Raw genomic sequence first — 26,696 nt, forward strand, 5'->3', positions numbered from 1 at the left:
CCCTTACCCTACCTGTTACCCGCATTTTTACTAAAAATAAATCGATCCATTATAAAATATCATAGCGTTTTAATATAATTAATTTTTTTTAAAGATTTTAATGTCGACTCATGAAAATTATAAACAAAAATTTAATTAACATCATGTTAAAGTTCATTTTTTTGTTGACATATTCACATTGTGTTTGTATTAAGTTATAAATAAATATTTTATTAAAAATATGTAATAGTTTAACACACTTGTATTTTTTTAAAGCATAGACATATATTTATTTTTGTCAAGATAGACATATTTTCTATAGGAAATGAATTAGGAAAAAAATTGGACCACCCCATTAAGGAATAAAATTAAAGGTCACTATTTTTTTTTACTCAAACTAAACTATAATTTAAATGATACAAAAACCGCATACGTTTTTTATTGATTAAATAGTCTAGTGACATTTTGTAAAAAAAAAAGTCTAGTGACAATAATTTTATCCTTTTAAGTGAATAAATGAAAAATACCTTTTTTAATCAGACAACCTAATAACCCGCACGCTGGAATACTCCTACCACTTGAGCTATACTCACATGGACAAAACCCCATAATTTTGATAGAGCTCCTCCCCTATATATGTCTACCATTTAAAAAAATATAAAAGGTATTAGTGGGTGTCATTAGTAATTTAGAGAGATTTGTTTAGGTTAGAGAGTAATTAGAGAGATTCGTAGTGGCCTTTTCATAGGCCCAGAGTTAACGGGTCAGCATTAAGCCCAAATTGATAAAGAGCTTGTGTATGTATAAAATTGAAATTGATATTCGCATCCTCAATTAAACCCTAATTCTGAAATCAAACATCAAACCAAACAATGGGACATAGCAACGTTTGGAATTCTCACCCCAAGACTTACGGTCCTGGTTCTCGGACTTGGTATGTTCATGCTTCAATCATTCATTCGATTACTTCTTATTGTTCTCAATTTCAACTAGTTTCGCTTTTGATCCCAATTTTTTTGAATTATTTATATCTTATATTTGTTTTCTTTTGGTTTGTATGGTTTAATTTTGGTTATAATTGAGTAGTTATGCATAAAAATAATTTTGGTTTAATTATTTTACATGGATGATTTCATTTGTTATCATTGTTTTTGTAATACTGGTACAAACTGATGTGATATTTTCATAGCTAATGTTAAATTGGATTATATCATATTTTAGATGTGCCGGCGCGGCAGTGTCTATCGAATTACACCTTGTGGAAAATCTTTTGTTTGTTTATTGCTGTAGTTTGGTATTAGATGAACACTCTACATTAATGTTTTATACTATTGTATACCAGTGGTTGAATAGTGGCTATAGCTGCTATTGTTATAGGTTATTTAGTACATAATGTTTTCAAACAGCGAGCTGTTAGGAGTCTCACATCGAGTATTTGGAGTATATTAAATATCAAAGTGTTCAATGCGGTGATGAGGGTCTCCCACCTATTTGTGTTAATCTTTTAAGTCCTAACACATTAATCTGGAATTTAAATGAATCACCTTTTCCCGCAATCCGCAATTGACAACACTTTTTTGTTTTTGTTTGATAAATACACATTTGACAACACTGTTGTATAATATTAGACATTCTCACGAAATTTGTGGATAATTGGGTAGAAGTTGTTGGATGTATTTGGTGTTCAGTTGTTTTTAAATTTTATAGTCTTGCTGATTGTTCAAAATGTTTTGAAATAGAAAGCCTGTTGCATAGCGGATTTGGATAAACCACTTTTTCCCGCAATCTGCGATTGACAACACTGTGTTGTATATTATGCTATGAATGAAGCACGAACACTGGACACAACATGCCACTGACAGTCGGACATAATTCAGTGTAATTATAAGTGTCGGTGTCGGGCACCAGGACACGCATAATCCAAAGAGTGTCCATGCTTCATAGATGTCATAAGTCATTTTCACTAAATTTGTGGATAATTGGTTAGGAGTTGTTGGATGCATTGGTGCTCAGTTGTTATTAAATTTTATTAGAGTCTTGCTGATTGTGATCTTGCTTTCGGTTCTTGTTTAATTGCAGCCGTGTGTGCGGGAATTCACATGGATTGATCAGGAAGTATGGCCTTATGTGCTGTAGGCAATGCTTCCACAGCAATGCCAAGGAAATTGGTTTCATTAAGGTAAACATTTGGATGTTATTCTCAAATTTAATCTTCTAAATATTCCAATCTGAATTTATGCATGTCTAACTCTTTTCTATATGTTGCAGTACCGCTGAAGAGTTTTTGCAATCTGCTCAGGCATTAGAATGTTGTGAGGATTGCATGTTTGAAGAAATTTAACACTTTTTTGCATTTGGTTTGTTTGTCAAGCTGGATTTGTGGAATTAAGAATCCTTTTATACATATTGTTTTTATTTTCTATTCTCCTTCCTACATGTGATCCTCTAATCTTTTTTTGGAAACTATGCAATCTTGATCTACATATTGTTTTTATTCATTTACTCTTTTCCTATCTTTGTTGTATTGTGGTTAAAAAATTAAAATTGTGACTTTAGTTGAATTGTTGTTTACTCTACTCAACAAAGTTGGAAGGATGAATCTGAAACTTTTCTAAAGGAAAAAGGTTAAATTCGAACATGAAATTAAGTCCTTAAAAAAACTTAGTATTTTCCTGTGTAACTCTTAGAATCACTTTTGGTTATATATAGCCAAGATTTCTAGAATGAAGTCTCTTAGCTAAACTTTGAAATCTGATTCCCAACAATTTGTGATTCAAATTTCAAACTATCCAAATACAATCAGGTTTCATGTGCAAATTTCATGTACAAAAAAGAAGAGGGAGAAAAAATCAAAGTTTTTAATGGAATCTTATTTTTCTTACAAGAAAATTATTCATTAATTTGAATTTCCAAGCAAAATTGATATTAATATATTAAACCAAATCAACAACATATTGAGATAATAAAAAAATCAAATGACCCTGAATGGAGACGGTGAAATAAAACAAAAAATACCATATAAAAAATACTTCCCATTCATTCTGACAAAATATCCAAGAAAAGAACACTAGACAAAATGTTCTTGCATATGTGCCTCATGATGACGAGTTCAACATTTTTATCGTTGACTAGTCAAAATTCAAAATGATATAGTATAAACAAAGCATAAAATTTCAACATTTTTATTGTTGACTAGTCAAAATTCAAAATGAAATAGTATAAACAAAGCATAAAATTTCAAAATGAAATATAAACAAAATATATAATTTTTGACCAGTATACTCGTAGATATTTGAGTTTCTTAATCATTTGATCTTAAATTCGATCTTTGGTCGATGCGTATAAAATAATATTTATTATAAGAGATCAACTTCTTAAATGAATTTCAGTTGTTTCGAGGAAATTTACAACATTTTTCAACTATCATTTTTAGTTCCTTTTACCATACAAACAAAGACTTTGTCTCATCCTTCTTTTTCCTCCAACTAGTGTCATTTGAGCCAACCCCTCTCCTCATTCCTTTCTCTTCATTAGTCTTCCATCCTTTATTTACCTTTCATACACACACACAACATACACTAGAGAAAATAGATGGCACCTTTGATAATGATTCCCCTCTCTCTCTTATTTCTACTTCTTCTCCAATTTCCTTTCCAAACCATCTCAATCAACTCTGAAGGTATGTATGCCTTACAATAACTTCATCTCAACTTTCCCTTTGCTTGTACAGTCAGGTCAATTGTGCTTCTTGTGTTTTGATCATTTTTTTTTAGTGATGAAAAATTGAAATACAGAACTTTTGGTCTTTTATTGGTTAGAAAACAGAATTGATTTGTTTTTTCATATTTTGATTAAATTCAACAAAATTGTTTTTTTTTGACATGAAGTGGTATTTTGTTGATTGTGTAGGGAATACTCTTCATGCTTTGAAGATCAGACTTTCTGACCCCAACAATGTTCTTCAGAGCTGGGACCCAACTTTGGTTAATCCATGTACTTGGTTTCATGTTACATGTGACATCAACAATCATGTCACTCGTTTGTAAGCTACACTACACTTACTTCTTTTCTTTCAGTTGTTAGTTTTGGACTTTCTAATAACTTGTATCAAATCCTTGTATTTCAGAGACTTGGGAAATGCTAATGTTTCTGGAACCTTGGGCTCAGAACTTGGCCACCTACACCATCTACAGTATCTGTATGTTTGCTTTTTCCTGCCTAATACAGTACATGTCAAATTTTTGAGTAAATAATAGCTGTATATATAAGTTAAAGTTAGTGTCAATGTGTCCATAAATCCTAGCTCAACTGCAGAAATGCCGAAATTGTTAGGTTGGACATCATGATCGGAGTTCGAACCCTGATCCCTCCGCTTAGTGTGTGTGAATTTTCAGTGACTTATCATTTCATCTATTTAACAAAAAAAGTAGTGAGAATGTAGTTTATAATTGTATTGAAATTACAAAAACATATGTTGGTGTGTCTTTTATTAGTAATTTTATGAACTATAGTACTATCTAACGAAATGCATATTTGTTGACCAAATTAACCAAGGAAAGACACATTTAGATATGTTTTAATAATTTTGTTACATTCAAAGATGAATGTTATCTCTAGAATTTCAGGTATGAGCTTTTTGTTTGATACAAAAAACATGCTCTATCTAACATTATTAAAAATTGTGAATTTCATTTAGCTAATTTTAGGATTTTGTTTTGTATGGGAAAATTATGACTTACCGTAGATTCTAAATTGTTAATTAATTTGCAGGGAGTTGTATGGGAATGACTTAAGAGGAAAGATTCCTAAGGAACTTGGAAACTTGAAAGCACTTATTAGCATGGATTTGTATGATAACAAGTTGGAGGGGAAAATTCCAAAATCATTTGGCAAGTTGAAGTCATTAAAATTCTTGTAAGTATGTTTGGTTATGTCAATTTGACAAAAACTTCTAGACATTTTTTCGTCAATGTTTTTCATCTTAGTTTAAATTAGTTTCTGATTTACTCATCGATGGATTAGGCGGCTAAACAACAACAAGTTGACAGGATCTATCCCAAGAGAACTCACTCGTCTCAAAAATCTCAAAATCTTGTGAGTTTCTTTTAATCCTAGGGAATGTGAAGGAATGAACATAATCAAAATTCCATTTTTTCAGTGTTTTATTTTATATGTATTGTCTACTGTATTATTTATTATCTAATGTTAAATTCCAATTTTGCAGTGATGTTTCTAATAATGAACTTTGTGGAACAATACCAGTAGATGGCAACTTTGGATCCTTTCCAATAAAGAGGTACAACAACTTTGCTGTGATTGTTATCCCATTAGTCCTATCATTATAGCATAATGTGCATCGTCGGTATCACTTTGCTGTTTTTTTCACGAGTACACTGCATTTCATTGTAACCTCCATGTATTCCTTCTAGTACCATGTTTTCCGCTAAATAGAGATTTTTTATTGGCCAATCCTTGTTTGTGAATCACTTTTTCGCTGAATATAGCATCACTCTTAATTTAACCTATAGTAGTTTAATTAAATTTCTTGTTAGTGTTAGATTGTTAGATTTACAATTTTTTTTTTCCTGTTTTTGTTTCAGTTTTGAAAACAACAGACTAAGCGGTCCGGAGCTGAAAGGACTTGTTCCGTACGATTTTGGATGCTGAAGAAAGATAGATTTTTTTTGTCATCTTAACAGACAGCAATGAAGCAAACTTGGTTTACCTACTATGGAGTATCAGAAACAGTGGTGTTATAATTTCCTCATCAATATTTCATCAGTGTTTACTTTTATTGATTAGGAAAATTAAAATTTGAGAAAGTAAGTTGTAATCTATGTTTGTCTTATTTTGTTTCAAAAAAGAAGGTAGTGGTCTTAAGAATGGTGAAAAAAAAGAGCTTAATGATTATGCACTGACATGTAAAATAATTTTACACCGTCGTTTGATGAGAATTCATCATCTTGTTTTTAAACATCTTTTAAAAATAACTGCTATGCTCCGTCGTCATCACTAACGGTAAGTACTATTTCTCTCCCTCGAAAAGCAATAGTTAATAAAACCTGCATAAGTTAAGAAAACAAATTACTGTCCTTTTCAAAAACAAATGAAACTTGTGATATTAATTACTAACATTTGAGCAAATGTTGCCGTGTGAGACTGACCATGTCATGGGAGAATGCTGTTGTGCATGACCTTGTCAAGTATTGCACGTTGAAGGACCGTGATTGTCTGTAGTCAAGTTTTTGATGCATTTAAGACAATTGTGGTCATTGGATTTCAAAATTTGCATTTTGTTTTGTAAGTTAACTCAACACAAAAACTATATTGAAATTTTAACTGTTCGATCTTAATCCAATGATCACAGTCGTCTGAACTACGTGGATGGGTAAAAACTTCGCTGTAGGTAATCCAATTTGCACTGTGAAAGACTATAAAGAAGTGTTGGATTGTGGAGTTCCATTGATATTATGAAACACAAAGCTTGCATCAAGATTGTTTATACTTCTTCATATAGGACAAAATTTACTATTTAGATATATTGAATTAATTATTAATGTATTTGAAACACAAAGCTTGTGTCAAGATTGTTTATACTTCTATTGGCAAGCACTACAAGAAATATTATTATTACTCATAGAAAAAAGCCGTCTGTAATTGACATAAGCCGATGTGGAACCTGAGTGGTGAGCTAAGACCATCTTTGATGAAGCTCAAGTCACTAAGTCATTTAGACTAGAGCTTCAATACTTTCAAGGAAATACCAATTCCTAAGTTCTTTGGATCACTGGTAAATTTGCAATATCTGAACCTTTCAAATGCTGGCTTTTATGGTATAATTCCTCCTCATTTGGGAAACCTTTCTCACTTGCAATTTCTTGATCTCACGGCTGATATATTGCAAGTTGAAAATATACAATGGGTGGCTGGCCTCGTTTCTTTGAAACATCTTGCTTTGAAAGGAGTTGATCTTTCATTGGTAGCAGGAACAACCTTGGTTAGTGCATTAAACCAACTTCCTTTTTTAATTGCGTGGTTATTGGTCAAATTCCATCTCTTCCATCTCTCAATTTTACTTCACTTTCTGTTCTAGATCTTAGTTTTAATGGTTTTCTTTCAAATATACCTGATTGGCTTGTTAATATTAGCACCTTACAACATATTGACATAAGCAATAATGGTTTGTAAAAAAGATATGTGAATTGGTGCAGCCTCATCCTAAGACAGATGTTTCTTGTACTGTGATGCTAGGCGAGCATGTCATGCGTACATCTGTAGGTTCAGTGGCATGCTACTCTTTGCAGAATGCAAATATCTCTAAACCAACACTCAATTTCTCAACTTCTTAATATCGAAGAGAAAACAAAAAGAGAGCCTATGGGAATGGGAAGCAGCTTCCATACTCCAATAAGAGGTAAAACATCACAAAATACCAATGGTATAATCACAGGAACCTTCACCAACTACATGAAGCTTATATAAAATAGGTTTAAGAGCACATTTGATTCTCCTATTTGTACCGATTCACGATTTTACACCCTTCCATTTTTTAATTTTGAGAATATAATCTCGAAATTTTTAAAATTTCAGAACATTTTTGCACAACTAAATTTCGGGCTTATTTTTGCTCATGTGTCAAGTTGAATAATGATCTGACAAGTCGATCACAAAATTATTCATACTGATAATTGTAGCATTCAACTCCATAGAAGTATCTAACATCCCAGCGTGAACCTACATGCAAAGGACAATGAGATAAATGATGTTGTAGTGAGTCTCAACCTCATAGCTTCAGCACAAACAAAAATCATAAACCAGAAATGAGAAAACATGAATTTTAATGATCCAACTGTCAATTTAAAAATTCTTGTTGAGTAAATCAACTTAACAAATTCTTGTTGGATAATTCAAACTCAATGTCTAATTTAAGTGATTAAGAAGAGTAATTATGCCAAGACTAGTTCATGTATGCTCAAGTGAACAGAAGAATGTGCGTGACAGAAAAATGGTGCTCGATGAGAACCACCACGTCAAGGTATGCTCAAGTTCAATATAGATGCTGCCTTCCATAGAGAAGTGAATAAAACCAGTTTTGGGAGCTGTGTGAGAGACTCCAATGGAAACATAACTCATGCTTCTCAGGAATATGCGTGGTGTCAAGTCTAGTGGAACGTTGATGGCTGCTTCTGATTCAAAGCATGAGAATGTTTATCTGTATGCTGTATTTATGTTTTCTTATGTTTTGGAGCGACCCTAACGTACATATTTGGCTAGGTTACTAATCCAGTAGACGAGTTCGTGGAAAGTGCAGTGTCGTATAGATTGAGGTTTCGAGATTTATGGACATTGGTGTTAGTCTCGTCAAGACATTCTCACAAGCATTCAAAGTTATGACCAATATATATATAGGTTGAGTGTTTGGGTAGTAAAAGGTCGAGAGTCTCAACTTGAGAATTTACTTTTGAGTTATAAATTAAATTAATCCTTTGTAATTACTATTACGCAGATTTATTATTTTTGATAAAAAATATTATAATATTTAATAATTAATATTAAGTTTATTTTATTCCTTTTAATAAAAAAATCGTCTTTCGCATAAAATTGCGTTAATTAATGTCCCAAAATTCTAGAATGCTACAGAAAGCATCATGAAAAGAAAAGCCAATCATAAACTGACTATATATATGTTGTGCTTCTTAGATTAAGTTCTATCTTTGAATGAATATTACAGAGTAGGATGGAATAAATCAGCAATGAGATTGATCTCAACAATGACAGCTACATCCAAAATTGTATCATTATTAATGGGCAATTTGTTATGCACAAAAAAAGTAACAGTGTTAAAACAGTTAGATATATATTTTGTTTGGTAAACATAATAAAAGAACTTTTTCATATTTAAAGACCATTAAACAACTAATGTACTTGTAAAAAAAATACAACTATTGTACTATAGTAAATACATATCGCTCCTTCTTTATTCATAAATCATAATACCTCACGTCGACACCACAAACAAGAATAAGAAAGTGAACGATTGATGCATTGATCGATCTATACTTGATAAAATATTCTTTACGGAATCCGTTGCAAAAAATTTCAAAACAAATTGAACATTGATCCGTAGACTTTGAGGTAGTAGTTTCAACCTCCAATCTTGGTGAAAACCCCATATTTTGTCGACCAATACAATTAAGATCAAATTGATTGACCCTAGTAACAATCTGAAGCAACACATTCATATGCAACATTCCACATCCTTTGGTGTTGAGTGCAACCATATTTCTAGCGCAATCTCCCATTTGATGTAGAACTTCAGGTAATACGTAATAAGGCACATCATGAAAGGTGTTGATCAAAAAGCGAGTGTTGTTAATGGAATCCATGATTGTGTGTCTATTATAATTGCACAAGACTTCACGAGGAATCAAGAAGTTGTCATCGATAGGTTTTGTGTAATTAAAGATAGGGTTTTTTAGGTTATTGGATGTAGAAGAAATAGTTAAGTGGTTATAATGAAAACGAATGGTGAAGTAACCATTCAAAGAAGGAGTGTCTGGTAAGATGGATTCAAAGATTGGATTCACCTTTAAGTTGAAGGAGAAGGACTTCATTGAATGAGTGATGAAAAGTTTATGGCAAGTATGAGTGAGAAGTGGAAAAGTAATTGGTTTTGTGTTTATGAGTTTGGTTTAATTTGTTTAGTATACATTGCTTTTATAAGTAGAAGCGTAAAACTTGCTTATCAAGAAACAATAGGATAATAAATTTAACTTGCTTATCAAGAAAAAATAGGCTAATAAATCTAATAAGATTTGGTAAAAAGATAAAATAAAATCTAATAAGATTCACTTGATAAGTAATCTCCTATATCTTTTTTTTAAGATATCGATCCATAAATAATAGAAGTATATTAGATTTGAAATAAAATATATGTAACCGCAAGATTAGGGGAAAATTTGTGAGGAATATATACCAAAACTATCCTATCTTCTTTTAGCCAAATCTTATTAGATTTGTTAGCCTATTTTTTCTTGATAAGCAAGTTAAATTTTTTTTAAAAGATTAGATTAGATTAGAAGTAGATTTAAAAAAAAATATTAGTATGTGGTATAAATAAAGCTGAAGTGATTCTTATATATACTTCAATTCTTCATTATCATCACACACACACGATAGAATAGAGTGAGTATCTCCCAAACCCTAGTATGGACGTCACCCCCTATAGGCGAAAGAGAGTTCGACATTCCGAAGGTGACCGCAATGACCACCGCCATCATCCATCTGACCGCAAAACCAGGGATAATAAGGTATATACCAAAGTTAGGTCTAAATTGAAGCGCGATCAAGAGATGGAAGATGATTGCGACAATAATGCTGCTATGGGATCACCTGCTGCTGCGGTGTCTCATGAGGTTACTGGAAAATTTAGTACAGATGGATCATCTTCAATTGCTGGAAAACCTGGAAGCTTCTCTATTCATGCCTTAGCTAAGGCAAAGAAGGTTTTACAAATGCAAAAAGACTTGTCGGAGAAGCTCAAGAGAATTCCTCCTCCAGCTAGTGTCACAACTAAGGCAGATGTTACTATCCCTCAGAAACCAACCAAGGCTCATGTTCTTCGTCTTGACGTCCATGGACGGGAAATAGATGAACATGGGAATGTTGTTATTAATGTAACTAAGCCAAGCAACCTTAGCACATTAAAGGTCAACATTAATAAACACAAGATAGATGCATTTGAAATACTAAAACCTGTGTTGGATTTTGATCCTGATTCTAACCCTCATTTTGACGAGAGTATTGGCATCAACAAAACAAAGCTCATGCGCCCCAAGAGGACGAATTTTGTGTTTGTGGAAGAAGGAAAATGGTCAAAACATGCTGAATCAATAAAGTTGAAGAGTAAATTTGGAGAAGCTCAAGCAAAAGAGCACAATGCCAAACAAGCACAGCTAGCAAAGGCAAAAGCTGCTCCTGATATAAATCCCAACTTAATAGAAATTACAGAGAGAAATGTAATGAAAGAAAAGCTGAAGGATCCAATTCCAGAAGTTGAGTGGTGGGACGTGGCACTTTTGCATTCTGGAAATTATGGTGACATAGACGAAGATAAACTGAAAATGGAAAAAATCACCTTTTATGTGGAACATGTTCGCCCCATTGAACCGCCTGCTCAGCTTGCCCCTCCACCACCTCAACCTCTCAAGCTAACCAAACAGGAGCAAAAGAAACTCAAGTCCCAAAGGCGTATAGCTAAGGAGAAGGAGCGACAAGAGATGATTAGACAGGGTGTCATAGAACCGCCAAAACCAAAGTTAAAGATGAACAATTTAATGAAAGTGCTAGGGACCGAAGCAACTCAAGATCCCACTCGGCTTGAGAAGGAAGTACGTAATGCAGCTGCTGAGCGTGAGCAGGCTCACGTAGATAGGAATATTGCACGCAAGCTTACTCCTTCCGAGCAGCGTGAGAAGAAGAAAAGGAAGCTGTTTGATGACTCAAATACACCGGATAGACTTGTGGCACTTTACAAGATTAACAACCTCTCTCATCCACAGACTCGCATTAAAGTTGATCTTAATGCTCAATATAATCAGTTGACTGGATGTGCTGTGATTTATGATGGTATTAGCGTTGTCGTGGTTGAAGGTAAGAGCAAGACAATTAAGAGGTATGGAAAACTAATGCTCAGACGTATCAATTGGAGTGATGTATCAAAAGAGAAAGAAGAAGCCGAAGATTCAAATGATGACAAGCCTGCCAACAAGTGTGTTCTGGTGTGGCAAGGAAATGTTGCCAAACAAAACTTCAATAAATTCAGTGTTCATGATTGCATCACTGAAGCAGCTGCTCGAAAAGTGTTTATGAATGCTGGGGTTCCTCATTATTGGGACCATGCTGTCAACTATGAAGATGACGGCGCTGCTTGAATTGTATTCTAATGTTTTTGGTCAATATTATTAGCATGTCCGACTTGTTGTAATTTTGCACAGATTTTTTTCAATATAAAAACTAGCTATGAATCTATGATCGGTTGAGAACTCCATGAAACTCATTTTTTTACATTACTCATGAAACTCTTCTATGAATCTAGGTTTTTTACTAGACTTACATTTACACAGTAAGTCAGTAACGAGCACTTACCCCCCCACACACCAGTTTTCCTTTAAATAAAGAATTCAAAACCATACGATAAAATTAAAATTCAAAAGCTACAATTGATAATAAAACTAAAAACACCGGTGCCATGTAACTTAACATTTGGCTATAAAAATGGAAGAGTCTCAAGAACTATGCATGTCTCAGAAAAAACATATTACATAGATATTCTGGAAAACAAACTAATCAACAAGAACAAAACCTCCTTTTATGTCTCAGAACTATGCTGTATTGTTGCTTATTAAAATGCGAGTTATGTGACGAAGGTACTTTATGTTTTGCAATTAATGTATTTGATGTTGTTATGTGACAAGTCTGAAGCCAAGGAGTATGCATGGTGTCAAGTCTTGCGGAATTTTGATGGCTGCTTCTGATTCAAAGCATGAGAATGTCAAACTTCTGTTCCCTCCCGAGGAAGCTGGTGAAAGAATATGGTTTGGAACTGAAGATGAAAATGACAATTAGCCTGATGCTGCTACTCCGAATCAGGCAATAATTCTACTTGAATTAGTATTACATCTGAAGAACTTACTACTGATGGAGTAACTCTTGACATAGTTATTTTGCTTCATAACTCATTGCATTAAACTTTAATAATCCAACTGTTAAATTAAAAATCCTTGTTGAGTAAATTAACTTTATAAATTTTCAAAACTATTTGAGACTTCATAAAAAAAACATTAGTTGATCGTATGATATTTTTCAAAAAAATATGTAAATGTTGACTATAAGATTAGCTATGAATAGCTATAAATGTCTAAGTTATCTATAATTTGGTGTGCATGATCATTATTATAATAAAACAATATTCGACAGTTGGTGAGTAACTATGCCAAGAATTACTCCTTTAGTTGTCTGATCCACCCTATATGTTGTGTGATTGCTTCGTTAAATGGCAGAAGTTATAGAATTCAGAGAGCACAACAGAGGGTAAAGATGATTGTTTTTCTCAAACCTTACATATCGGTAGGTTTGACAGAAAGACTGTCGAGAAATGGGATGCCTGGGATTATGTTAAGGGCTGACCCAAATAGAAACTAAACCCAATATCTTGGAGCTCAAAATGTTAAGGAGACAATGATTAATCTATAGATGTCAGATCCTTTTTTATGTATTCCCTTTTGCTCATTGTATAATCGTGAACTTCGTACTTGATCTTCCTAACAAAATCAGAGAGATTACTCTTTGAATGCCTGTAGACGGTCCGGTGACATTGACCAAACCACCTAAATCTATCTAGTTCTTCATTTTTTCCATTTGATCTATTGCATGGTTTATTCTTGTCTGTTATGTGTATGTTTCATTTGTAACTTAATATTCTTGTGTAACAACATGCAGATACAAAAGAAAAAGATATGAGAATTGTGCAGCAGCCTCATCCTAAGACAGATGTTTCTTGTACTGTGATGCTAGGTGAGCATGTCATGCGTACATCTGTAGGTTCAGTGGCATGCTACTCTTTGCAGAATGCAAATATCTCTAAACCAACACTCAATTTCTTAACTTCTTATTATCGAAGAGAAAACGAAAAGAGAGCCAATGGGAAGCAGCTTCCATACTTCAATAAGAGGTAACAAAATACCAATGGTATAATCACAGGAACCTTCACCAACTACATGAAGCTTATATAAAATAGGTTTAAGAGCACATTTGATTCTCCTATTTTTACTGATTCACGATTTTAGACCCTTCCATTTTTAAATTTTGAAAATATAATCTCCTCATTTTTAAAATCTCAGATAATTTTTGCACAACTAAATTTCGGGCTTATTTTTGCACATGTGTCAAGTTGAACAATGATGTGACAAGTCGATCACAAGATTATTCTTACTGATTAACAGTTTTGTTTTATTGAATGGAAGAACACAACATGATTTTGTTTGAAAACCTAAGTATAACAACTTAATGATAAGACTTTGTGATTCACAAAACATTAACCTCATAGAGTCATAGTTTTAGCATTCAACTCCATAGAAGTATCTAACATCCCAGCGTGAACCTATATGCAAAGGACAATGAGATAAATGATGTTGTAGTGAGTCTCAAGAACCTCATAGTTTCAGCACAAACAAATTTATGAACCAGAAAACGTCAACTTTATTGATCCAACTGTCAATTTAAAAATTCTTGTTGAGTAAATCAACTTTACAAATTCTTGTTGGTTTATTCAAACTCAATGTCTAATTTAAGTGATTAAGAAGAGTAACTATGCCAAGAGAATGTTTAAATTTATGCTGAATGAAAAAGACAGTCAACCTAATACTTCCATTCCCAATCAGGCAATAACTCTACTTGAATATGTATTGCATACTGATCAAAGAAAATTGTACATACATCTGTATAAATTATAAACTACCGACTATGAGGAATCTTCCTCCTTTGGCCATGATTTATTCCTTGTTTGTGTGTTAGCCTAATAGTTTATTTTATGTCAATTGCTAGTGTCAAATGACCCGGTTTGTTGAGTAGTCTGTTCTTCCAAGGAGCAAGTCGAGATTGCATTTTGTCAATAATAAAGTGAAAATCACTTCTCTTGGCTCTCTCTTTGAGAATAGGAAAGCCTAGGTATTTGTCAAGGGAAGTAGTGCTCTTGATGCCGGATATGGAGGTAAAGTTTGTTGATCTTGGCATGAGGAATACCTCCAGAGTAAAAAGCTCGAGACTTCGACAGATTAATCTTAAGACTTGAAGCTCGGCTGAAGCGGGCAAAAAGGTCATTTATGAACCGAAGCTGAGAGTTTTTAGCCTAAATGAGGAGGAGGACATCATCCGCAAAAAAGAAGTGAGACAGACGAAGCCCATTATCAGATATATGGATTGAGAAAGTCTTAGATAGGCACAACTAGTTAGGCACAAATTTTAGGCACACTCACACAAATCAAAAAAATAAAAGAAAAATAAATTTGTCACATCAATTTATATCACTTTAATTACTTTATCTTTAATTTTTTTTACTTGATGTGAGTATGTCTAACACTACTCATTTGTATTTGTTCTAGTATTTTCCATATAGATTAGGGTCTAGGCATCATGTTGGACTGCATCATTGATGGCAATATTTTCTCTTTTAAGTTAACTCAACACAATTCTATTCAATATTTTCATCAAATTATTAAAATGCCAAACTAGAAGTAATTTCGGTGATTCATAAGATTTTATTAGTAAAATATAAATTCATGTGTGTAATGTAAGCAATAGTAATAGTAGTGTCATCATTTTGTACACGCACATGATTTCAACGCAATTTACGATCTAAATTGGCGACTCAATTGGGCATCTACTTGACAACGTGTTCAATTGAAACATACACTTGGCACAAAGTGAAAGGTATACTAGACACGTGCCACAAAATGACTGCCAAAGATGGACCTATTTTTCCCTTTTTCTTTTCGCTTTGGTTTTCAGTTTAGAAGAAAGGGAGGGATTTTAAAAAAATAAAATAAAAAGTAGCATTGTTTTAGAATTTCTTAGCAGCGGTGCGGTTTGGTTCTGTTTTGATTATAAGAGTATTCTAATCGCGAAATAAAAATGCATGTCAATTTAATTCGATTGGTTTTTAAAAAATCATTTAAACTCTTCAAAAAAAAAAAAATCCAAACTAAACCTAACCAAATCAAACCAATGAAATTAGCGTTGATTCAATTTGTACGATTTATCACGATAAAATATGATAATATTACCGACTTGTCACAAAATAAAAATAAAAATTTTTAATTTACTTTATTGTTTGCATTATATGATATAATATGCACATATGCAAAAATTGTATATAATAATAATAATAATTTATTTTTAATACCAACAATATAATCTGGATCGCGTGAAATGATATGTTTTGACAGTATATTGTTTTATGAACTCAATTTAGGCTGGGCTTGCTAAGTTGAACTATGTAATAGGTTGATCGTTACTAATAGAGAATTAAGTTAAGTATTGCGGTTTGGTTTGATTCGATTTTTTAAAATAAAAACCGCAAACCAAATCAAACCACACTGTTTTGAAATTGATTCGTGTGATTCATACTAAATACAATTTTTTGCAGTTTTCAATCTAGATTGGTTCGATTTGCAATTTTATTTTTTTATTGGTTCGGATAGAATTATCCCCTAAATTTGTTGAACCAAATTATTTTGACAAACAGAAATTAGAATGGAACTGCCGACGTGGATTACCGACATTGGGCAATGACTCACAAATTTGAAAGATGCGTGAGTGGCTATCTAGCGATGCATTTGAGTTTAAAGCCGCAATTGCAAACTACCCTTTTCTGTTCATAATCACATGAATTAATTAACTTTTGCTATTTGCACCACCACTTCCTAAAAACTCGGAACTCCGACACAGTTATAGTACTATTTATTCTCCGAAAAAACCCCCCAAAACCCTCTTCCTGAGACAAAAACATTAAACATGAGCAGCAGCACTTTCATGAAGAGCCGTTCTAAGGTTTCTGATTTCATGATGATGCAGAAACAATTAATGTTCGCAAACAATTCCACCATTAATCAAATCAAACTTCACTCTCTTCTCTCTAACAAACAACACTCAAAACCTTACTTTCGATTACCACATTTCTTCACCAAAAATACAACAACCACACAACAATATCAAATTATTCCTCCACCTTCTTTGTTTTCTTCATCGTTTTGTTCTTCTTCTTCTTCTTCTTCAACTGCTTCTGTTTCCAAACTTCGTTTTGTTGGTTGGTATTTGGGGATGATTAAGTCACACCCTATTCTCACTAAAAGTGTTACTTCTGCTCTCATTTATACCGCTGCTGATTTATCCTCTCAGGTACTACTACTACTACTACTACTACCCCCTTTCATGCTTTTTCTGGTACATGATTTTTTTTTATTTAATTTGTCAAAAGGAAGAGAAAGTGCATTTATTTGGTTTCAGAAGGAACAATTTTTAGTTGAGGTCTTAGTGTGTGTTTGGTTCTGTTCTGCCATGACAAACAAACTGATTCCGACTAAAAGTGAGTTGAATGTAAAGTGTTTTATGTTTGAATACGACTTGAAGAATCAATTTTAGTGTAAAAATCAATTCTTGAATTAAAAGCTTAAAGTTAGAATTAATTCTACCTGAGAGCAACCAAACATGTCAAAAATCAATTATGCAACTCTAGAATAAATTTTGGCTCCTCCAAGAGTGAAACCAAACATACAGTTAATAATTGTATGTTTTATGTTTGTTGTGAAATTTCTAGGGTTTAAGATGTAGTTTCTAACAGTGCCTTGTTTAATGTTGTTGAGTCATAGGATACTTGATTTCTAACTGTGTTTTGTCTGGTTTTAGCTAGAGCATTATTACTGATTTTTCAGATGGAATGATTCTACTTGTTGTGAATTAATGTTTCATTGGTTTTGCTACACATTGGACTAGCAAAACCCTGGCTGTTGTTAACTTCTGATAGATAGATCCTGGATTGTTGATTTGTCATCTCTTTAGTTTATACTACTATGCTACCATTCCCATTCATGCCAAACTTGTGTTGATTTTTTACATCTGCTCTAGCTTGAGCCATGGTCTACTATGTTGAGAGTCTCACCTTGTATTATATGCCATAAAAACGTGTTTATAAGTAGGTGCCATCCCTTACCTTACAAGCTGATTTAGTACAGATGAGTTAGACTCAATCCAAATTCTAAAATGGTATCAAAGCCTATTCAAGATCCGTTTGACCACCCACTATTGGATCACATGAGATCACGCTCCATATGTTCAGTCTGGGTGTGAAGAGGCTGTGTTGAGACTCTCACATTGGATGAAATATGGTTTGAAAAAATGTTTATAAATTGGAGTAATTCATCACCTCATGAATTAGTTTTATATAGTTGAGTTAGACCAAACTCAAATTTTATGATACTACGATCAGAAAAACTAAGCTAGAGTATATTACTATATTAGTAGTAACATAAGCTGTAAAGGAACGAAGTGTGCTTTGAAATTAGTATCATATTATAACAATTTCAATCTGTGAAAAAAAAAGCATAATGAGAAAGGAATAAAAAGATGCTACGTAGTGAATAAGGTCAATTTATTCAGCCCCACCTATTGCCTAGTTCTGCTGTTTCTGCTGCTGCTGTCGTTGTCTTGTGCAGACTCACTCGACGAATCCTTGAGTCTTTTAAATAGATACCATTATCTCATTAAGTGGCTTCACATGGTTTGATATTGCATACTTAATGTTCAATTGTTCATTTTGTTGTTTCTCTCATACTCGAATGGTATTTAATATTTAATTCCTTCAGACTATTGAGTGGCAATCTTCAAAATCCCTTGATTTTATAAGGACTTTACGCATGGCGGGATATGGGATGATCATTTTAGGACCAACACTGCATTTCTGGTTCAATTTTGTGTCAAAGCTTTTCCCAGGGAGGGATCTTTTCTCTACATTGAAGAAAATGGTCATGGGCCAGTCGATTTATGGACCTGCCATGACTGTTATTTTCTTCTCCTTGAATGCAGCTTTGCAAGGTATGTCCAATTTTCTTAATTTATTATTTATTCCACAATACCCTTTTGTACATGGTTTTTCTTTACTTGCCCTTAGTTTTTGCACCTGGGGAGGTTTGCTTATCCTTTGAGTTGTTTGCTTGTATTCTGAAGTATAATGCAATACAAAAAGCCAAAGTTCCACAACTTTTGCACCACCCTTTACTATTTTAAGTTCAAGAATTGCTAAACAGTTTCTCTTGGCTGCCAGGTGAAAACGACAAAGAGATTGTTGCACGTTTAAAGCGTGATCTTGTTCCTACACTGTTAAATGGAGTCATGTATTGGCCTATATGTGATTTTATTACTTTTAGATTCATCCCAGTTCATTTGCAGGTATGCGTTAATCTCTTCTTACCTTTCTCATCATACAGCATGCCATGTAATTGTAAATTTTGGATGATGCACGACGTGCCACGGTGCCACTATAAATAGGCAAAAGATTTCCATTCCATTTTTGTGTTGTGAAACTCTGGCTGTTTACTGATTCGTTTTCTACTTCTGTTTATTTGGCACAGCCATTAGTCAGCAATTCATTTTCGTACTTGTGGACCATTTACATGACCTACATGGCGAGTCTAGAGAAAGCCGAGACAGATAGCTGATCACCATCGACATTACCAAGATTTGGACTAACTTAAGTCTATAGAGTTTATCTGGAAGCTACGTATAGAATCAAATCTTTTGGGTGTCTGCAGAGAATTCTGATCTCACACCATGGCTATACCACTAATTAGGACACTTGGTTGAAACCTTTTTATTTTTAACTTATATTATTCCTCATTTGTATTGTTTGTTTCTTATATTAATGGACCAATTCATAGAACAAAAGTAGCTGTATTAGAGTTTTTGTTATTGAAGTTTATATTTATTTATTTTTATGAAGACATTTTTTAGTCAATTTTCAAGAGGCATTTCCTTTGCTCTTTTTTTTCTTCGATATTAGTTTTTCGTTCTTACTAAAGAGGAGAGGAAATCTGCATATCAAAGTTGAGCCGAGTCTTCGAGCCCTGTTCCTGAGTATTATATCATCCTTTCAAATCCTTATAATATCCCTTTAATTTCATTAAGCGTATCAAATTGTAGCTCTCAGTTTAAAGAAAAACAATCCAAGGTTGTTCTATAATTTGATTTGATGAAATTGAATCAGTATTAATCATAGAAACATATCTATTGTTAGTACCTTTGAAATTTGAACCTTACTGAATATTAACTCATTTTAAGTCAAGCTGGGTTGATTTACTTGAGAAGCTTAACTTGGTAATATTTCTATCTATAAAGTTTATACTCAAAACATAACCAAGAGAAATCAAGTTTTTGTCACTGATTAGCTCAGTACAATTAAGATTTTATACAATGAAGATGTTGTCATTAAAAAAGCATGTTGAGCGCAAGTTTGCACAGATCTCATTATTCAATGGTCTTTGGTTGGATCCTCTCTTTCCTGTCTCTTGGTTATGGTTAATACAGCTTGATTTAGTGTCAAAGGATTATTGCTTTTTGAAACCAGCAAACATGGAATGTAGACATTATAAGGTTAACATGAGTCAACATTGGTCCCAAAATCCTGCTATGGCTTATTAGCTAGAGGGGATTACTGGAGCACAAACATGTTAGGCTTCGATGGTAAACAGAATATTTACAAGACTGATATGTTGAATTGGCAGACCAGCCCTCAGAGTGACAATTTTAAGATACGTAGAATTATATTGTTAAGCATATAAAAATGTTGTTTAAAAAAAAGAAGCATATAAAAATGTAGATCTCAGTTTAAAGAAAAACGATCCAAGGCTGTTAAATTATTTGTTTTGATGAAATTGAATCAATATTGATTCTTATCTGACTAGAAAGAGGTGGCCGGAACCCACTTGTGGTTGGTATAGTGATGTTGGCTTGAGTCCTTGGAGTATGCTCCTCTCAAGGTCTCAAGTTCAATTCTCCCTGGTGCCAATTTCGGTGGGCTAAGTCCATACAGAGCAAAAAAAAAACTATGGCTTTAAATGGGGCCCCCGCAAGTGGGCGGTGGGATTGGTCCCCTTGGATTAGTCGGTCCTAGGGCCGTACAGTTGTTTGAGATAAGGGGATATCTGTAAGACACTCCGATGCCCAAATAAGTATAAGCGTCAAGTACACAATTTAGAGTGAAGAAATACATACATGAGCCCTTCGCTCGGAAGGAGTATATATAGGCCCCCGGCGCGGAGGCACGGTCATTGACGAGGGGAAAAAGAAGTGGGATCCTCATCAATGGGGAGGGGACAATGGCTAGCTTGCAATGCAATGATTGGCATTTAGAGTCATTGAACCTGACGGCAGATGTTATGAGTGTTTTGTGCTTGTGTCCATTACAGTCTGTTGGGATGTCGACCGGTACCTTGTTTGGGCCAAGCAGAGCAAATATGCGTCACACAACGTTGCCTAGGTGCAGGTACCGGTACCCGATACGGGTACCGGGTACGACATTTTTAGAAAAACTAATGTATGTGTATGGACATAAATTAAGGTACGGGTATGAACCCAGTACTGGTACTCTCCCTCAAATAAAGTACTTGTGCTTGTGCATCATAACAACTCATTTAAGTTGGGTTGATTCACTTGAGAAGGTTAGCTGATAAATATTTTCTATTTATAAAGTTCATACTCAAAAGCTAACCTAGAGAAATCAAGTTCTTGTTACTTTTATTAGTACATTACAATCAAGATTTTATACAATGAAGATGTTATTTCTCTCAAAGGTTGTCATAGAAAAAAGCATGTCGGGCAAAAGTTTGCACAAACCTCATTATTCAATACTCTTTGGTTAGATCCTCTCTTTCCTTTCTCTTGGCTATGGTTAATACAACTTTGATTTAGTCTCAAAAAGGATGATATATGTCAGTTGTGACCTGCAGCTTTTTGAAACCAGCAAACATGGAATGTAGATGGTAGACGCTATTAGACTAAGACTAACATGAGTCAACAATTGTCTTATCAGTTATCAGCTCATGTGAAATAATGTGAAGCACAACCATTTAGGCTTATGGTAAACATAATATATTTACAAGACTGATATGTATAACAGGCAGACCAGCCGCCAGAGTGAAGAAATTTAAGATACAAAGAATTGTATGTGCCAGAAAAACATCATATGGTATCCCAAATTTGCTCAAGCCATTGCCAGGTTATCCCTCTTATGTTATCATTGGATTCTCTGTAGTTGATTAATAGTAGATCTCAACCTTTAGATGAAGAACAAACAACGCATATTCTAAGATGTATTTTAAAACCAATATAGTGAAATCAAAATACGAGTCATCCAATCTTAGATCAACGATCAAAGTACCTTGAGTGTGTGTTTCTCCAGTCCACAGAAACCGGGTCCATTGACACAGTAATTCAATTTTAAGTTCTAAATTTGTTAACATAGTAGGCCACAGTTGAGCTTTAACCCTCAGAGAATGCAACATAGCTTTATTTCAATGAAAAATAGTCGGATTAAAACAAGTAAACGAGAAAAAGAAACAAAAAATTGAACAATCAGAACTGGATATATTATTGAAGAATGGTATTACATTCATGATACAATGAACTTCTTAATCCTACTCAGATGTTCCAATTTCTTGTATTGACATGAGTCACTCACTAACAATTATCAATCTCTATCTAACAAATGCTATAGCTTATACTGTAATAGACAAAAATTCCATGTCAATTGAAGTAAACACGGTTCAATATTCAAAGCATTCCAGAACTCCAGGTTGCCTACCAACTCCTACCTACCTTTCCATTTCATCTGCTAATAAATTTCTGATCTACTGATTACAAAGTCTTCATTCTTCAGAAGCACGTATACAAATCTTCTCAAGCTGTGTCGGCCAATCTGGTCCAAGAGACTGTGGATTCAATTCCATTGCAACACGAAAATCCAGGAGAGATGCCCTGGAAGATTGCGTTGCTGTTTGAATATATCTTCTGGGTTGCAGTATATTTGAACCAGCTAGAGACTGTCCATTTTGTTGTCTTCGGTGCTCATTTCCGATTCTCGGCCCAGATAAACCCGTAGAGGATTCAATCAACCTCTTCATATAAGAATCCAGTGCATTATTCAATAGATTGACACAATCAACTGTCGCAGTTAAACCCTCCTTCTCCAACTTTTGCTCCAAACGACTCCTCAGTGATGATGTGTCGGGGAGATATCCATTGTTGTAACAGGTCTCTGGAGGATACTTTCTGCATGATGATGCATTAGAAAGAGGGCTACGTCCATAACCGAAATTCATGGATATCCCAAGGGGAGCTGTAACTGGGCTCCTACTTTGAATGCTTGGGCTTCCAGCAATCTGTTCGACCTCTTCTCCATCTTCAACGGAAATAGGAGGTCTGCTGCCAAGTGAATTCAGTTCTGTTGCACTCTGCTGCTCTGGAGTCTTATAGATAAAATCCTTGGATGCAGGGTTTCGGGGCTTCCCTAATTGTCCCAACACATTTTGACGACCAGCAAGCCTCCCTTCATGGGTAGCAAAAGAACCACCCTTCCGTAGGGAAGGAGGAAACGCGTCCCCATACCGCATTTGCATTGATTTGGTCTGCTGCTGATTTGGATCTTTAGCATTCAAACTCCCTATTTTTGCAGCACCTCTAAGAGGTGGGACTTTAGCCAGACAAACATTGTTGAGAATTGCTTTGATTAGTTGATTGTGAAGAGGGATATTTTCCTTCCCAATTGTCAAGATGCAAATCTTGTTAAACTCAGTCTTGCTGATCTTTGAACTAACCAATTTTCCAAGCTGATCAAAGTACTTGCCAGCTCTCTGACGACCAACCTTCCGAATAATTAGAGCTTTCAGCTCCAAAGCATTTATTCGAGTATAGTTACGTTTCGGTACCGTCATTTTCCCTCAATCTTCTCACACAATTACTGAAACAACATGTAAATCAAAATCTTAGATTTCCAACAAAGTACAAAACCCCCTCCCAAATGATCCAACACAAAAACTTACTTAAACCCTAAATCCCAAACAACATCTCTACACTACCAGCAATTCAATAAGCTTTCAATCATAAATCATCATCAAATTCAACAATTCATTAATCAAAATTAATAATTCAGACAACAATTGATAATTAAAAAAAAAAACGCGTCGAGGTAAAATTGAACAGGAAACGAATTTAAGAATTCCAATTTGCAATTAACAAAGAAGAAAGAAAACCCATTAATGATTTCGAAGAAAGTAAAGAAATTCAATGAAGTTAGGGAAGAACAAGATTGTTACCGGAAATGGATCGACAAAGAGGCAGAATTGAGTATGAAGTAGAAGTTGCAGCCCCAATTGCTATTTTGGCGCAGTGTGTTTGTGAAATGAGATCAGAAGAGAGACCAAACTGCAACTAGGATGGATTGATGTAAGACTAAAGAACCAAAATCACAACCTCAACTTTGGTCTTCTTTTTCTTTGTCTAAGACCAACTCTCTTTCTCTCTCCCTATCCAAAATTTCAAGGAAAAAAAAAATAGAGCTAAAGGGAAAGAAAAATTGCACTTGCAATGTATTTTTGCATAATTAGTTAATTACTCTATTTTTTATTTTGTCAAAAAAAAATTATTTTACTTTGTTAAAATGTTTTCTTTTATATTTTTTTGTTTTATTTTATTAGTGTAAGAACTTGTGCAATGTATCGTAATTATTTTATTTTATTAATGTTTGTATTCAATGTACGTACTATATTATTTTTTATGGTAAAATGCATCGTATATGTTAACCATTCAAAATTATACATAAAAATAAATATATTATTTTTAGTTATGTTATAACCGTTCGAATCGGATATTATATACTAAAAATTAAATCTGAATGATTTGAAAATTTAATGTATGGAGGTTAATTTGATGATTAGTTTCTTATATGTATACCTACCAAGACTTGAACTATGGTAATGTCTTAAAATACCGACTAAGTTAAAGATTTTAATTACACTTAATATTAAAGATTTTAATTACACTTAATAATTGGTTAGAAACGTAAAACGTTTTGTACATTAATGTGTCACACAATATATATTGCAAAAATTTCCGAAAATTATAGTTAAAACTTAAATAGATTTCAAGAATAATATAATAACAATAACAACAATTAATTAGTGTAAAAAAAGAAGGATTTTTATCTTTTTTCACGAGGTCATCAAGTTAGATGGAGTAGTGCATCTCTGTCTTAAAAGTCCCCTTACATATATAGGAGTTCATATCTCTATTATCTATCCAATTCGAAGATTCTTATTCGTGGTGGAGTGTTTCGAGTAGGATACCTGTATTTTTGTTTTTGTATTGTATTTGCATTATTGCACACAAATGTGTGGGCATGAAAGTTCTTGGAAGATTATACACATAGTTATATCCAATCATATAGGTAATTATTCACGATGTAAATTTTTACTCTGTTTATTGTGGATACCTGCTTGTTTGGGGTCCAAATATCATGTAAGTGGGAGTGTTTTGTCTTTCAAGCAAGGTTGTCAGAACCGGACCGGCCGGTCGGACCGGTCGGACCGTGAACCGGCCATGAAACCGGCTCGATTATGATCGAAAACCGGACAGGAAACCAACCGTGGCGAACCGGGTTGAACCGGGTTGAACCGGCGAACCGGCCGGCCGGTCCAAACGGTTTTGCATTTTATTTTTTTTTTAAAAAACAAGGCAAAATCTTTTTTTTTTTTTTTTAAAAAAAAAAAAATCTGAAACAACGTAGGAATAAGAAAAGTTGTTTTTCATCTTTTTTCTCTTCTCTCATTAGTCATCACGTAAAAACGCTTAATTTTTTTTCTCTTCTCTCCTCCACCCTCTTCAACCTTGCCACAAACCCTTCCCCTTCCTCCTCTTGCTCCGGCGCCGGCGGTACTACTATTACCTTGAAGACTATAATGATTATTAGTTTTTAACTTTTTATGTCTAGATGAACATTATAATGATTATTACGTTGCATTTAGCTATGCATTTGGACACTAGTCTTTATGAACTTGATGAACATTTAGTTTTTGCTTTTTCACTTGACACTTGGTTTTGGTAGTATGTTGTCAATTGATTTTTTTTGAAAGCAGTATGTTGTCAATTGATGTTATGGTGCTATTTTGTGTTATTGAACTTAGTTTATTATATAATTTCTAATTTGGTTTGAATTATAAATTTTATTTTATTTTGACATTTGATATTTTATCTTTTTAATGTGTGAAATTATGAAATATTGAACAATTATTCATATTTTTTATTTATATATTAATTAAAATATATATTTAATTAAAAACGGTTCGACCCCGGTTGAACCCGGTCCGACCAATTGAACCTTGAACCGGTGAGCTTGCCGGTTCGATGACCGGTCCGGTTCTGACAACCTTGCTTTCAAGACAGCCATGGGCATATTTGAGAGTTTGGTGAATTTGTGGGGGATAGGAAAAAAATTTGAATCCCTCCTAAATTGCTTACACAAGAAAACACATCTCTTGGTAAGATTTGTCCTATAGAAAGATATCTTTTGATAAAATTTATACTATTAAAAAATACTACTCCGTCCCAAAATATAAGCAAAAGGAGGTCAACAAAAGTGAATGTATCTGGACTAAATTTTAAACCAAATACATCAACTTTCATAGACCAATTTTTGCTTATATTTTGGGACGGAGGGAGTATGAGGTATACTTTTACCACCCTACTGATTCTGGAGCGTGCCCTACAAAATTACCACACTACCCCTGTCCGCTATTTAGGTCACATAATATTGTCTGACATTTAAGTGACGGACATGTTAAAATTCTTTAGTTTTTGAACCAGTTGATATCTCACACCCTACCAAATTTTTTATGATGTCCGCTACTTAAGTAGCAGATGTTATAAAAATTTATCATGTACTTCAAATATGAAAGCTGTACTTCAAATTTGAGACTTTTTGTTTAATATATGAAAATTGTACTTCAAATGTGAGATTTTTTATGAAAGTTGTACTTCAAATGTGAGATATTTTCTTTATATATGAAAGTTGTACTTCAAACGTGAGACTTTTTATGAAAGTTGTACTTAAAATG

General features: G+C 33.7%; 5 protein-coding genes across 5 annotated transcripts; 4 read left to right on the forward strand and 1 right to left on the reverse strand.

Annotated features, from left to right (window-relative positions):
• Nucleotides 1–756: 756 nt before the first annotated feature.
• On the forward strand, nucleotides 757–2,492 carry LOC123891429 (40S ribosomal protein S29). The gene is made up of 3 exons (XM_045941307.1): nucleotides 757–913; nucleotides 2,059–2,158; nucleotides 2,248–2,492. The coding sequence occupies exons 1-3, from the start codon at nucleotides 852–854 to the stop codon at nucleotides 2,254–2,256; spliced, it is 171 nt and encodes a 56-aa protein (XP_045797263.1). The 5' UTR covers nucleotides 757–851; the 3' UTR covers nucleotides 2,257–2,492.
• Nucleotides 2,493–3,461: 969 nt separating this feature from the next.
• LOC123891420 (leucine-rich repeat protein 2-like) lies at nucleotides 3,462–5,933 on the forward strand. The gene is made up of 8 exons (XM_045941295.1): nucleotides 3,462–3,658; nucleotides 3,889–4,021; nucleotides 4,106–4,177; nucleotides 4,750–4,893; nucleotides 5,002–5,073; nucleotides 5,204–5,275; nucleotides 5,580–5,691; nucleotides 5,722–5,933. Exons 1-7 carry the CDS (start codon nucleotides 3,571–3,573, stop codon nucleotides 5,644–5,646), a joined length of 648 nt encoding a protein of 215 aa, XP_045797251.1. The 5' UTR covers nucleotides 3,462–3,570; the 3' UTR covers nucleotides 5,647–5,691; nucleotides 5,722–5,933.
• A 4,254-nt stretch (nucleotides 5,934–10,187) lies between these two features.
• LOC123911906 (protein RDM16-like) lies at nucleotides 10,188–11,912 on the forward strand. The gene is made up of 2 exons (XM_045963198.1): nucleotides 10,188–11,685; nucleotides 11,716–11,912. Exons 1-2 carry the CDS (start codon nucleotides 10,188–10,190, stop codon nucleotides 11,910–11,912), a joined length of 1,695 nt encoding a protein of 564 aa, XP_045819154.1.
• A 4,488-nt stretch (nucleotides 11,913–16,400) lies between these two features.
• On the forward strand, nucleotides 16,401–19,708 carry LOC123903006 (PXMP2/4 family protein 4-like). The gene is made up of 4 exons (XM_045952854.1): nucleotides 16,401–16,935; nucleotides 18,399–18,627; nucleotides 18,857–18,981; nucleotides 19,164–19,708. Exons 1-4 carry the CDS (start codon nucleotides 16,552–16,554, stop codon nucleotides 19,248–19,250), a joined length of 825 nt encoding a protein of 274 aa, XP_045808810.1. The 5' UTR covers nucleotides 16,401–16,551; the 3' UTR covers nucleotides 19,251–19,708.
• Nucleotides 19,709–22,153: 2,445 nt separating this feature from the next.
• LOC123902561 lies at nucleotides 22,154–24,143 on the reverse strand. The gene is made up of 2 exons (XM_045952325.1): nucleotides 23,901–24,143; nucleotides 22,154–23,545 (listed from the first exon to the last, which is right to left on the reverse strand). Exon 2 carries the CDS (start codon nucleotides 23,517–23,519, stop codon nucleotides 22,455–22,457), a length of 1,065 nt encoding a protein of 354 aa, XP_045808281.1. The 5' UTR covers nucleotides 23,520–23,545; nucleotides 23,901–24,143; the 3' UTR covers nucleotides 22,154–22,454.
• Between the last annotated feature and the right edge of the window lie 2,553 nt (nucleotides 24,144–26,696).

The sequence above is a fragment of the Trifolium pratense genome, linkage group LG1 (assembly GCF_020283565.1).
Source record: "Trifolium pratense cultivar HEN17-A07 linkage group LG1, ARS_RC_1.1, whole genome shotgun sequence".
Taxonomy (NCBI): Eukaryota; Viridiplantae; Streptophyta; class Magnoliopsida; order Fabales; family Fabaceae; genus Trifolium; species Trifolium pratense.

Coding starts and splice junctions, on each gene's coding strand:
- LOC123891429 (XM_045941307.1), top strand. CDS start 852: ATGGGACATAGCAACGTTTGGAATTCTCACCCCAAGACTTACGGTCCT. Junction 914..2,058: donor GGTCCTGGTTCTCGGACTTG/GTATGTTCATGC, acceptor GTTTAATTGCAG/CCGTGTGTGCGGGAATTCAC.
- LOC123891420 (XM_045941295.1), top strand. CDS start 3,571: ATGGCACCTTTGATAATGATTCCCCTCTCTCTCTTATTTCTACTTCTT. Junction 3,659..3,888: donor CATCTCAATCAACTCTGAAG/GTATGTATGCCT, acceptor TTGATTGTGTAG/GGAATACTCTTCATGCTTTG. Junction 4,894..5,001: donor TTGAAGTCATTAAAATTCTT/GTAAGTATGTTT, acceptor TCGATGGATTAG/GCGGCTAAACAACAACAAGT.
- LOC123911906 (XM_045963198.1), top strand. CDS start 10,188: ATGGACGTCACCCCCTATAGGCGAAAGAGAGTTCGACATTCCGAAGGT. Junction 11,686..11,715: donor AATGCTCAGACGTATCAATT/GGAGTGATGTAT, acceptor AGAAAGAAGAAG/CCGAAGATTCAAATGATGAC.
- LOC123903006 (XM_045952854.1), top strand. CDS start 16,552: ATGAGCAGCAGCACTTTCATGAAGAGCCGTTCTAAGGTTTCTGATTTC. Junction 18,628..18,856: donor CTTGAATGCAGCTTTGCAAG/GTATGTCCAATT, acceptor CTTGGCTGCCAG/GTGAAAACGACAAAGAGATT. Junction 18,982..19,163: donor TCATCCCAGTTCATTTGCAG/GTATGCGTTAAT, acceptor TATTTGGCACAG/CCATTAGTCAGCAATTCATT.
- LOC123902561 (XM_045952325.1), bottom strand. CDS start 23,519: ATGACGGTACCGAAACGTAACTATACTCGAATAAATGCTTTGGAGCTG.